General features: G+C 39.8%; 1 protein-coding gene and 1 long non-coding RNA gene across 2 annotated transcripts; both read right to left on the reverse strand.

Moving 5' to 3' along the window:
* Positions 1–38: 38 nt before the first annotated feature.
* Positions 39–11,695, reverse strand: lemd1 (LEM domain containing 1). Its single transcript, XM_072367676.1, has 6 exons — positions 10,620–11,695; positions 3,235–3,346; positions 2,927–3,076; positions 2,779–2,843; positions 861–934; positions 39–688 (listed from the first exon to the last, which is right to left on the reverse strand). The coding sequence occupies exons 1-6, from the start codon at positions 10,809–10,811 to the stop codon at positions 403–405; spliced, it is 879 nt and encodes a 292-aa protein (XP_072223777.1). The 5' UTR covers positions 10,812–11,695; the 3' UTR covers positions 39–402.
* On the reverse strand, positions 4,037–10,610 carry LOC140272284 (uncharacterized). The gene is made up of 2 exons (XR_011907907.1): positions 8,874–10,610; positions 4,037–4,106 (listed from the first exon to the last, which is right to left on the reverse strand). It is a non-coding gene; the product is annotated as an uncharacterized lncRNA (long non-coding RNA).
* Positions 11,696–12,772: the final 1,077 nt, after the last annotated feature.

Here is a 12,772-nt window from a genome sequence, read left to right on the forward strand (position 1 = left end):
AAATATGATAGCAAGATAAGATAGCAAAATATCCTTTATTGAAACAGTTTAAGTATTATAAAAACATACAAGTACAGTGGCATGAATTCAAAGAATTACAACATCTGAGCCAAGAAACTGCTCTCATTTTCCTTATGACAATCTCCCCCTCGTGATTTTTGCATTTAGGCAACTGCTTCAACAGTGACAAGAGCAGATTGACACCCCATTTAGAAAAAAAAAAAAAGATTTAAAGACTTTGAGAGCTCAAATGCAGTAGATGACTATAACTAACAAAAACAAATGTGTTCCCTGAACATTTCCTTGGACAATGTCATGATGTCTTGCACTACCAAACGAGCAAAGCTCACACCCTTAAGACAACGTAGATGGTGAATAAAGTAAATCCTGTCCAGATACTGCTTATGCGCCCTGTGTCTCAGCCTGAAGCAGAGCCCCTTCCTCCATGTCCGACAACTGATTTAGACTGTCCAGCAAGGCAAAAACAGAGCTACTGTCCTCAACATTAACGTAAATGAAGTAAAGGATGAATGCTAAAATTAAAAAGACCAAAATCTGGATGTGGATGGGAACAAGACGGCGCTCCACCTCTCGTCTCTGAAGGGTCACAGGACTGACAGGAGTGTCTGGGTATGCATACAGCACGGGTCTCTGCGCGGCTCCCTTGATGGGTCTCCGAGAAGTGGCGCTAAAATGCAACAGAATAAATGGGAGATGGTTTTGAAATTCCTCCAAGTGCAGCTTTATTATATCAAGAAAACTCAAAATCCTTCATGTCTTGTTCTTCATTTAACGATTTCAAAAACTGCTGTGAGAAGTTTCAAACGTGTGCATTTCAACAGTGTTAGTATGACACTTACTAAATCCCGGTGGGTGTAGTCTTCATTTCAGGGATTAAATCCTTTAAAATATCCGACACGGGTTCCCGGGGAAGCTAAAAATGAAGGCACAAATTATTGTCAAAGTAGACAGAGGTGAGAGAAACAGAGTTCCTGAGTGTGAGAAGCAAAAGACAAGTGTTTTTGGTGTTGAAGTTACCAAAAGTCCTCTTCCAAGGGGACCCAGCCTTTGATGAGTTGCTTTTATTTTTTTTTGCAGTGTAGTGACTGAACATGTTGGTTATAATACATAATAAATAAATGCATATAAATATTCCTATTATAATCTAGTGTGTTCTTTGGGAAAACTAATCAGATTTTTATGTGTCAAACATTAAGTTATGTTACTGACATTTTCATCTTTGAGTAGTGTTTATGAATTAGAAGACAAAAACAGGCACACGGTCCAGAACTTTCTGTTATATGTCCCTCCTCATTGTTTCCAACTGCCTGTATCTGACACACATTCCCAAAACGTGTCAAATCTGCCAGCAGCTTGTGCACTCTGTTTCTGTCCCCTTAAATAGAGTAAATAAAGCAACACTGACAACTCTCCCATCAACTGGTACTGAATGACAACAGAATAAAAGCCAATAAGAAGGTGAATATGCCTTCATTCCCTGTCCCTGAAGGGAATCCTTGGGTGTGTAGTACAGGGACTGCTCCGTGGCTCTGTACTTGTCCACAATCTGCTTGTCCAGCTAGGAAAAAAAGATAACAACATGACCCACTAGCTTTTTTTTTTTTTTTTTTTTTAAAGTCTGAATTTTCTTCCACCTCAAGTGACCCTCTCCAACACTTAAACCAGCACCATGATTTGAGTTTAAAGTGTGACTGAACAACCCGAGCACTACTGACCCTGTTGGACCATGACCAATGTTCCAGCACATTGCTGCTGTTCAACTCTTTGTCTGCAATAGAAGAGCTCTGACTTTCCACCTGTTGTTTACAGTGAAAATATGCATTGAGAAACCATTCCAGCAGAGATTATGCACAACAAAAAGCTAAAAATACATTTCAAACATGTGCAATGATCCAAAATTAACTTTCCTCCTCAACCATTTCCGTGATGCTGAAGGACTGAGGGAAAACTGATGAGCAACCCTTGGACACAACTGACTGAGATCCAGAAGGAACCTGCAAGGTTCAACATTAACAGATTGAGATCAACAAACATATCACCCAGTCTAGATATCTGTGAGATACCAACAGCTGTCACTGTCAATGAGAAACTATCACACTGGTGACTTGAAAGGGACTCAGAAGTTAAACTGGGTCGAGGCAAGGAATGCAGAGAATTTAAAATCCACAAGAGAAACAAAACCAGCCTACCCCTGATGTTAATCCTGAGCGCTGACCTATCGAGGATGCTCTGCTAATTCCTGCAGGAATCTGTGAGCAGTGAGATCGAGTCCGCTCTGATGATTTTAATACATTTCTTGAATTCCAGGTGGAACTACATGCCTTCTTTTTCAAAGAACGAGCTCGCTACAAAAGGCCAAAGAGAGAATCAATCACCTGACGCTGGAGTTTCACAGATCACTGTGCAAAAGACAATCAAACCTGCAGTATTTACCAGCCTTGATGACAGTAAAAAGCACTGTGGGTAACCCCTCTGAAAATGCGTCTCTGCCTGTAAAAAGTAAAACATTTCACTCAAGATGCATGTGCTCATTTTAAAAGAATCAACCCCACGTTATAGTTGTGAGCTGCAACCATTAGGCGGCACTATAGGGAAGATTTACTCATGTAAGCTTTGGGCTAAGAGTAAATATAATGGCCTGAAGAAAGTAATAGGGTAGTTTGAACTCACAGAGTTCAGACAATTCAAAAATAATGTTTAATAACAGTGAAACTTTAGTCTGTTTAAAGATACCAAGAACTCCAAACCATTTCTCACCTCAGTGCTCTGTTGGTGGGTCTGCTCTGGTTTCTCAACTGTTTCTTGCTGCTGTTGTTCTAATCCTGCACAAGCCAAAATAAATAAGTCAAAGTTATCTGAAACCAACCATAAATATCTTGATTAAAGAAAACAATTCTGGTCATACCCGATTCTTTCTCCTCCTCTTCCATATTTCCCTCCCCCTCCTCTTCACTGTCTGAGTACAGTACTGCTTTCTCTGCTCCATTTAATCCGTCATGTCCATCACACTGGAGCAAGTTCCTGAGCTTCCTCTCATACAAGGCCCTGGTGGAGGCTGGCATTAACACATTTATAGTATCACATTTCTGTTCTTTGGAGTTATTCGACCTTGAAATTTAGAGGTCAACATTATGTCTTTACATAATCCATAATTAGAAAATGCATTATATAAGTATTATTTGAACAATGACAGCGGGTAAAAGACAGTGTTACCAACTATAGGCCCAGCTTTCACCCCGTGTTTGAGTAATGCGGCCTTGAGATCATCATCAGTCAAAGTACTTGGGGGAGGCATCTCTGCATCTTCTGAATCCACTTCTTTGTCCTGAAAAGGAAGAAAAAGCTCTAACAAATGTACTGAATATTGCTGAAGATGTAATAAAAGCTGCAGTTTGAAAGTCAGCAATTTCCAGGAGCGGAATTTAAAGCAGAACAAAAAAGAAAACAGCAGGAAGGTGAGGAAAATAGATCTCAGTCTTAACCGTTACTGTAAAACTGGATGCCTTCATGGATATTGTGATTCCAAATTAACATGAAAATAATAGTTTAAGAAGAACAGTTTATGGTCAAACAACTACTGCTATACCGGATGTTAGTTATGTTAAAGACAAATTAAAAACATTTATTTGAACTGGCTTTTCACTGAAGCTGTGGCTCACCTTTCTGTTGTAGTCTTGTGTTATATGTAATCTACTTTTAAATCTACTTTTGGAATTGTGAAGCACTTTGGTCAATCTCTGGTTGCTGTAAGGTGCTATATAAATAAATGTTGATTGATTGATAGTGTTGATGTCTACTTTTGATATGCGATGGATTTCAGGATGGATCGATGGCTATTAATGACAGTCAAAATATAATCCATTTGGTCTTTTTTTACCTTTACATTTGGGGAGGAAAAAAAAAAAGAATCTCACCATCCAATAAATATTGTGATGTATAGTTCTCCAGGCTTTTTAAAAGGTCCTTCAAAGATTTTCTTTGGACATTGGCTGCAAATTCTCTCATTTTTAAAAAAAAAAATCAAGTCACTTTACTCTTAATCATTTAAGAGGGATGAACTAGTGCTGTGTCTATACATGACACGGCTTTGCTTTGCGGTAAGACGTATTGCATCACTTCCTGTTGCTTTGTGTGTGTGCACTGTGACAGTTCTCGCTCTTCTTGAGCTACTAATAATCACCTTATTTCTCCCTATAATTTACACATCTTGCATAGTTAACTCTATCCCATACTTGTTATATTCTAACGCTCACTCTTACAGATCTTTAGTTTTTATTTTTCACTTTTTAGCGGTGTGTCTGGTTCTCTAGCTTAGCATGGCTACCAGTTCTCTTCCTCTATCTCCTGCTTTCACCTGCTCCGTGTGTCAGATGTTTAGTTACTCCTCTGCCTCCTTTAGTGGTAATGGTACATGTAACAAATGTAGTCTTTTTGTAGTTTTGGAGGCAAGGCTTTCTGAATTGGAAGCTCGGCTCTGCACTGTTGAAAACCACCCGATAGCGAGCCAGGCCCCTTTAGTCAGTGCGGAGCCACCTAGCGTAGCTAGCTCTGTTAGTCGTCCCCGAGCAGATCCCGAGCAGCCGGGACTTAAGAGTGGCTGGGTGACTGTCAGGAAGAGGAGTCATAGTCCTAAAGTTAAGCCCGTGGTTCACCATCAACCTGTCCACGTTTCTAATAGATTTTCCCCACTCAGCGACACACCCGCTGAGGACAAAACCCTGGTAATTGGCAGCTCTATAGTCAGAAACGTGGCATTAGAGACACCAGCGACCATAGTCAAATGCATTCCAGGGGCCAGAGCGGGCGACATAGAATCCTATTTAAAACTGCTGGCTAAGGATAAGCGTAAATACGGTAAAATAGTTATTCACGTCGGCGGTAATGACACCCGGTTACGCCAATCGGAGGTCACTAAAATTAATGTTGCATCGGTGTGTAATTTTGCCAAAACAATGTCGGACTCCGTAGTTTTCTCTGGACCCCTGCCAAATCTGACCAGTGATGACATGTTTAGCCGCATGTCCTCATTCAATCGCTGGTTGTCTAGATGGTGTCCAGCAAACAACGTGGGCTACATAGATAATTGGCAATCTTTCTGGAGAAAACCTGGTCTGATGAGGAGAGACGGCATCCATCCCACTTTGGAAGGAGCTCTTCTAATTTCTAGAAATATGGACGAATTTATTACTCATCCAAAAACATGACAACCCAGGGTTGAGACCAGGATGCAGAGTTGTAGTCTTACACACTTCTCTGCGGCTTCCCACCTGATGCTGCCCCCCCCTCAATCAAAAAACACAAAAGGAGCAAATCCTCTTGTGCAAAAAAAATTTAAAACAAAAACTTTAACTGAACAAAAACATCAAACTATTAAATGTGGTTTGCTGAATATTAGATCTCTCCCTTTGAAGTCTCTGTTAGTGAATGATTTGATTTGTGATCATCATATTGATATATTTTGTTTTACAGAAACCTGGCTGCAGCAGGAGGATCATGTTAGCATTAATGAATCAACTCCCTCTGACTATTTAAATGTTCATGTTCCTAGAACCACAGGCAGAGGAGGAGGAGTGGCAGCTATCTTCAGATCAGGGTTACTAATCAGTCCTAGACCCAAGATTAGTTTTAGCTCTTTTGAATCTCTGATTCTCAGTTTTTCCCACCCAAAGTGGAAATCACAAAAACCTCTTGTGTTTGTTGTTGTGTATCGTCCACCTGGCCCTTATTCCGAGTTTCTGTCTGAATTCTCAGAGTTTTTATCCCAGTTAGTGGTGAGTACAGATAAAGTCATTGTAGTGGGTGACTTTAATATTCATGTAGATGTTGAAAATGACAGCCTAAATATTAACTTTAATTCTATATTAGACTCTATTGGATTTTCTCAAAGTGTTCACAGACCTACTCACTGCCTTAATCATACCCTTGACCTTGTGCTGACTTATGGCATTGAGAGTGAACAGTTAACAGTGTTCCCTCATAACCCTGTCTTGTCTGACCATTTTTTAATAACTTTTGAATTTACATTACTTGACTACACGGTTTCTGAGAAGAATTCTACATATAGAAGGTGTCTGTCAGAGAATGCTGTAACCAGATTTAAAGAGTTGATTTCATCATCCTTTTCTTCACTGCCATGTGCTGATATGACACAGGATGGCTACCTAAATTTTACTCCAGTAGAACTTGACTCTCTTGTTGACAGCACTACAGCTTCAATGCGTACAACACTGGACAATGTTGCCCCTCTGAAAAGGAAGGTAATCAGTCAGAAGAGGTTGGCTCCTTGGTATAATTCACAGCTGCGTGCGTTAAAGCAGACTGCAAGAAAGCTGGAGAGACAGTGGCGTTCCTCTAATTTAGAAGAGTCTCAATTAGTCTGGAAAGATAGTTTAATAACGTATAAGAAAGCACTTCGTAAAGCTAGAACTGCGTATTATTCATTATTGATAGAAGAGAATAAGAATAATCCCAGGTTTCTTTTCAGCACTGTTGCCAGGCTGACAAAGAGTCCGAGCTCTGTTGAGCCATGTATTCCTTTAACTCTCAGCAGTGATGATTTCATGAGATTCTTCATCAATAAAATTGTTTCTATCAGAGAGAAGATTAATGGAATCCTTCCCATTATTATCACTGATGTATCATCAAGTAGAGCAGCTTTAGAAGTATCTTTCGAACCTGAATTGTATTTAGACAGCTTCTGTCCAGTTGATCTTTCTGAGCTAACAACAGCAATAGTCTCTTCTAAACCATCAACTTGTATGTTAGACCCAATCCCAACCAGACTGTTCAAGGAGGTTTTCCCCTTAATTGACACTTCCATATTGGATTTGATCAATTGGTCTTTGTTGATAGGATATGTACCTCAGACTTTTAAGGTTGCTGTAATTAAACCTTTACTTAAAAAACCTACTCTTGATTCAGAAGTGTTGGCTAATTATCGACCTATATCCAATCTCCCTTTTTTGTCCAAAGTTCTTGAAAAAATAGTTGCAGCTCAACTTTGTGATCATTTACATAGAAATAATCTGTTTGAAGAGTTTCAGTCAGGATTCAGAGTGCATCATAGCACAGAAACGGCACTGGTGAAAGTTACCAATGATCTCCTGTTAGCTTCTGATAGCGGACTTGTTTCTGTGCTTGTCCTGTTGGATCTCAGTGCTGCATTTGATACGATCGATCACAGCATTCTGTTACAGAGACTTGAACATGTTATTGGGATTAAAGGAACTGCATTAGGCTGGTTTAAGTCATATTTATCTGATAGATTCCAGTTTGTTCTTGTAAATGAGGAATCTTCCTCACACGTTGGAGTAAGTCATGGAGTTCCTCAGGGTTCTGTGCTTGGACCGATTCTTTTTACTTTATACATGCTTCCATTAGGTAACATTATCAGACAGCATGGCATAAATTTCCATTGTTATGCTGATGATACTCAGCTGTACTTATCTATGAAACCAGATGAAACCTACAGGTTGGTCAGGCTACAAGCCTGTCTTAAAGACATAAAGACCTGGATGACTCAGAACTGTCTGCTTTTAAATTCAGACAAAACTGAAGTTGTTCTCTTTGGACCTGAGCGCTTCAGGGAGAAATTGTCTAGTTATATAGTTACTCTAGATGGTATTTCCTTGGCTTCTAGTTCTACTGTGAGGAACCTTGGAGTTATTTTTGACCAGAATTTATCATTTGACGCACATATAAAACTGGTTTCTAGGACTGCCTTCTTTCACCTTCGTAATATTGCCAAAATCAGGAACATCCTGTCTCAAGGTGATGCAGAGAAACTAGTTCATGCATTTGTTACTTCAAGATTGGACTACTGTAATTCCTTATTATTGGGCTGTCCCACATATTCTCTGAAAAGCCTCCAGCTGATCCAAAATGCTGCAGCCAGAGTTCTGATGAGAACTAACAGGAGAGATCATGTTTCTCCAGTTTTAGCTTCTCTTCATTGGCTCCCTGTTAAATTCAGAATAGAATTTAAGATTCTTCTTCTCACATATAAAGTTCTTAATGACCGAGCTCCATCATATCTTAAAGATTTAATTGTAAGATATTTTCCTAACAGAGCACTTCGCTCCCAAACTGCAGGTTTACTTGTTGTTCCCAGAGTTTCTAAAAGTAGAATGGGAGGTAGAGCCTTCAGTTATCAGGCCCCTCTCTTGTGGAATAAGCTGCCAGTAAATGTCCGGGAAGCAGACACCCTTTCCACTTTTAAGATTAGGCTTAAAACTTTTCTTTTCGATAAAGCTTATAGTTAGGGATGGCTCAGGTAATCCTGAAACATCCCATAGTTAAGCTGCTATAGGCTTAGACTGCTGGGGGACCTCATCTGTCACACCTTTCCTCACTTTGCTCTCTTTTTCCCCCTGTTTAATTTCAAAATTGATTTTATGTACATGTGACATTATTGTGATTATTAACCTATGTTTCCCTGTTCCAACAGATATCCTTTGAATGGCGTTATGGTGTTTTTTTTCCCCCCTCTTTTCCCTCTTTTCTGTCTTCTCAAACCCCAGCTGGTCGAGGCGGATGGCCACCCTTCCTGAGTCTGGTTCTGCCAGAGGTTTCTTCCTGTTAAAAGGGAGTCGTTCCTTTCCACAGTTGCCACAGGCACGCTCAGGACGGGAGATTGGACTGAAGACACATTTCGGTGCAATCTGTTGGTTTCCTTAGCTAGGATATTAAATTTTTTTAATTAGCTCTATATGAATTAATTGGATTATGATTACAATGAATTGAATTCCAATTGGCTTGAATTGGACTATATTACTTAAGTGCCTTGAGATGACAATTGTTGTAATCTGGCGCTATATAAATAAAATTGAATTGAATTGAATTGAATGACAGACAACTTAGCAAAGAGCCAATTTCAAAATGTACCTTTAAGGCAATCAGTATCTCTTAGCAAAGATGCATTTGCTTCCATTACTTCAGCTGCTTTCAAGAAAATTATCAAAGAGAACAAGAGTTGACAGGCATAAAATAGTATTTCTGAACCAACAGGGTGATTCCCCAAGAGCTATTAGCCAAATACTTCTCAGCATGGAGTGCAGGGTGTCCTTGAAAAGTTTGGGCAACAAGAGGATAAAAAGAAGTGGCAGGCCTGCAAAACTATTTAAAGCAGATTAACAGTTTCTGAGAGTTATGTCCTTCAAAAATAGGGGGGAGTGACTGCTGAAGCCTCATCAGAAATGGTATCCATGGAAGGGTGGCTGTCAAGAAGTCAGTCGGGGAAACAGGGTGAATAAGCTGAGATATAACAAAGATGGTACAAGGACTTAAAAAAAAAAAAAAGGGGTCAACAGGACTTGGAGGGATGAATCCTCCTCAGAACCCGGACCTCAACAATACCGAAGCAGTGTGGGATCATCTCAACAGAGAATGGAACAAAAGGCAGCCAACGTCCAACTAAGAGCTCTGGCACGTCCTTCAAGGAGCCTGGAGAACTTTTCCTGAAGAATACTTAAATAAATGACAAGAGAGCTTGTCTAAGCGGGTTCAGGCTGTGTTAGAAGAGGACACACGGTCATACCAAATATTGACTTTCAAGTTTGTTTGTTTTTTTTAAATAGTTCTTTGCCTCATTTACTGCATTTCTGTGTATGTTTGCACATGTTTCACTTAAGTGCTGCATCATCTTCCTTTTTCTTGGCAATTTAGGAAGAAATTTGTGGTAGCTGGAGACCTCTGCATGGTACTGAATTTCATTTCTGCGAAACAAGAAGCCTGTTGGTGCACTGAAACTAACCTTATTGTTCCTTCACTATAAAGTTAGAGTAGAAGATATTTTTCACTTTTTTTTCCAACATAAAATGTTAATGATGGAACTCAAGAACTTGCAGGGTTGACAGGGAATGATTTATTTATTTTTTTCCCCATTATTGAAAGGCTGTCAAAATGAAAAGCCCAAAAATCTGGCAATTAACAGACTGAAAAATAAAAAAATAAATAAATGTTATAGATATGGCTGCTACAGTTTTTACAAAAGAATGCCTATATGCTCATTTAATTAAAAACAATGAGAAAAAAAAAAAAATCAGTCTACATTCTTTCTACCACAAGGCAGGAACATTTTCCACACTTTAATTATTAGTGGAGCTCTTATTGCAGGCCCAAATAACTGAGTGTGACAGGTGTGCACGTCTGTGAGGACAGGCGCTAAGTACAGAAACGTCTGTGTAAATCTATACCCGCTATAAGGCTGCTGGTGGCTCAGGGGTGGACCTCATGTGTGCTACAAGAGCAGGTTTGTTTGGGGGCAGTGACCCAGATCTCTCTCACACACACACACACACACACACACACACACACACACACACACACACACACACACACACACACACACACACACACACACACACACACACACACACACACACACACACACACACACACACACACTTAAGTGCGGAAGAATCGTTAGAAATACGGTATTATTGTGCGTAATGGCTCCATAGAGGTCTTATATTACTTATAGGTTTTACATGCTACCAGGAAATATGCGACAATATCTTACAAGTTCACCAACTTATACTTAAAAAATAAATAAAGAAATAATTGACTAAACCACACCAATAACGAGTCGATTAACTCACTGCAACGTCTTGCACTGGCTCCTCGTCATCGCTGGAAAACTCGGCCGCGTTTTTTTGATCAATGTGTTTCAGGTGCAGCTCCACGTAAGTCTCCTTCGTGCACGCCGTAGGTGGCAGCTCGACATTGTGGGCAATTAAGTCTGACTTCAGGCGAGTTTTAGAGAGATGAGCAGGGTCCTCCACAAATGGCATGTCACAAAGGCAAGGGGGGGGGGGAGTATTAAAAGTATTCTTTAAGTTTCTATCTTTGGAGGGAGATGCGCCAGGCAGAGCTGCTCGGAGAGAACCCACAGCCTGGTCTGAGAGTCCGAATCACAGAGAGGATTGAGAACAGCTGCGGCTGAGGACTTGATTGACAGCAAGTAAGCTAGCTTTAGATACCGCTAACTAGAGCATACAGCCTCTGCTAGTAGTATATTTAGGTGTTAAACTTAATGCTATGAATGTGAAACTTTTTTTTTTTTTTTTTAAACGTTTTTTTGACAAGTGCTTAAAGGTGTTTAAAGTTGCCTTGGCTGGCTGGAGCTAGCCTTTTTAGTTGTTGTATTGTGCTTTGGAGTGAGAGCTAAACCTTAGCTAATATTAGCTAATTGGCTAACTTAGTTTGTTTATTCCGTCATATTTAATGTACAAGTTCAGAGCTGCCGGTACAAAAATAAACTTTAAGTAATTCCCAATTAGTTGTAATATCAGGCAAACGGTTTACTTTTTAACTGCAGACATAAAAGGCTGGGGTTGCATTACATGGCCCACCTGTGGAGGGATTCGGCCATTCATTTCATTATGTATTGATGCCATTATAGGGAGTTTTATTAAAAGCCTGGAAGTTGCACTGCGAAGTCTAACCACTTTAGAGAGTTAAATTCTATCTTTAACAGTGAATTCTTAAAGTCTGGGTAAAGGACGATAATTGTGGATATTTTCTGTGAGACCCTTGATTTGCCTTTGTCTTTCCATGACGTGGTTTTCATTTTTTATTTATTTTTGTTTTTGATTGACTTGGTCCACATTAGAAAAACCTGTCCTCTTGAGTTTCAAGTGCAAATTCCTCAAGCCCAAACCATCAGTGACCACTAATACCACACTACCTTCAGCCTCCAGGTGTGACGCAGGCCTCGGTCGCCGTTGCTGATGCGGTATTTCTGGTCTATGCTGCTGCATTTTTACTGTAGCGATGTAGCCACCTAAATTGTGTAGAGGTGGTAAGTGGTTTCTTACTTTCCCCTGAAAATAGATGAAGAGAAGAAAAAAAAGAAACACACAACTCGTTCAGGTGATTGTCTGGAATGCAAAGGGTGTCGTAGGTGTCATCTTATTCTGTCTCAAGAGTTCAGTGTTCTGCCTTCAGGCTCACGCTATAGACCCCAAAAAAGTCAGCAGGTGTTTACGTCGAGTTGCTGTGAGATTTGAGTTTCACTTGAACAGACTTGATCACCTGCTGAGTTGTTTACTGTTATGCACATAACAACAGTTATGTATTGCAGGGACTAAACAACTTTAATGGAACTGATTTGCCACAAACATTGTTTTTATTACCAGTTACAAAATAACATGGGCATAAGTGGATTTCATATTAATCCACACGGTGAAACCTTTTCAGCAGCTTTTGCAAACGATTCCAATCAGGCAGGGAAGGGAACCGCTGCTCGGTTTGTACATATTAGAACAAAACGGCATTTGTAAGTATAATTACAAAAAAATTCATCTTTTTTTTTCTATTACAGAGAATTCAAGAGGGCCGATGGGAATGCAAAGATATTCAACAGGGAGTCTTTACGGTCAGAAGGCTAAATGCCCCTTGAATCATGTTGAAATCTACTCAGCGGGGATGGAGAGTGAGCCATGAAAACCCACTTTGAAGCACTTAATACAAGTGCAGCGATGGCTCAGTTGGCTGAGGTATCCTGTGAGATTACGGTTTGGAATGACTTCCATCAAAAATGAGCATAAACTGCCGATATTAAAAACCATTTCTAAATCGGGGCCAAAAACATTCAAATGTTCGAGGTTTTTTTTAATTTATTTATTTATTTTTAATCCCAATTCCTGCATTAAACATTTTAACAACTGTGATTCGTGCAGTGCGAGGGAGTAACATAGTGAATACTGAATAACTTTAAATTTTTTTTATGAGATTTGAAAAACCTTTTGGA

This window comes from Leuresthes tenuis, unplaced genomic scaffold (genome assembly GCF_036924035.1).
Source record: "Leuresthes tenuis unplaced genomic scaffold, fLeuTen1.0.hap1 SCAF_16, whole genome shotgun sequence".
Lineage (NCBI taxonomy): Eukaryota > Metazoa > Chordata > Actinopteri > Atheriniformes > Atherinopsidae > Leuresthes > Leuresthes tenuis.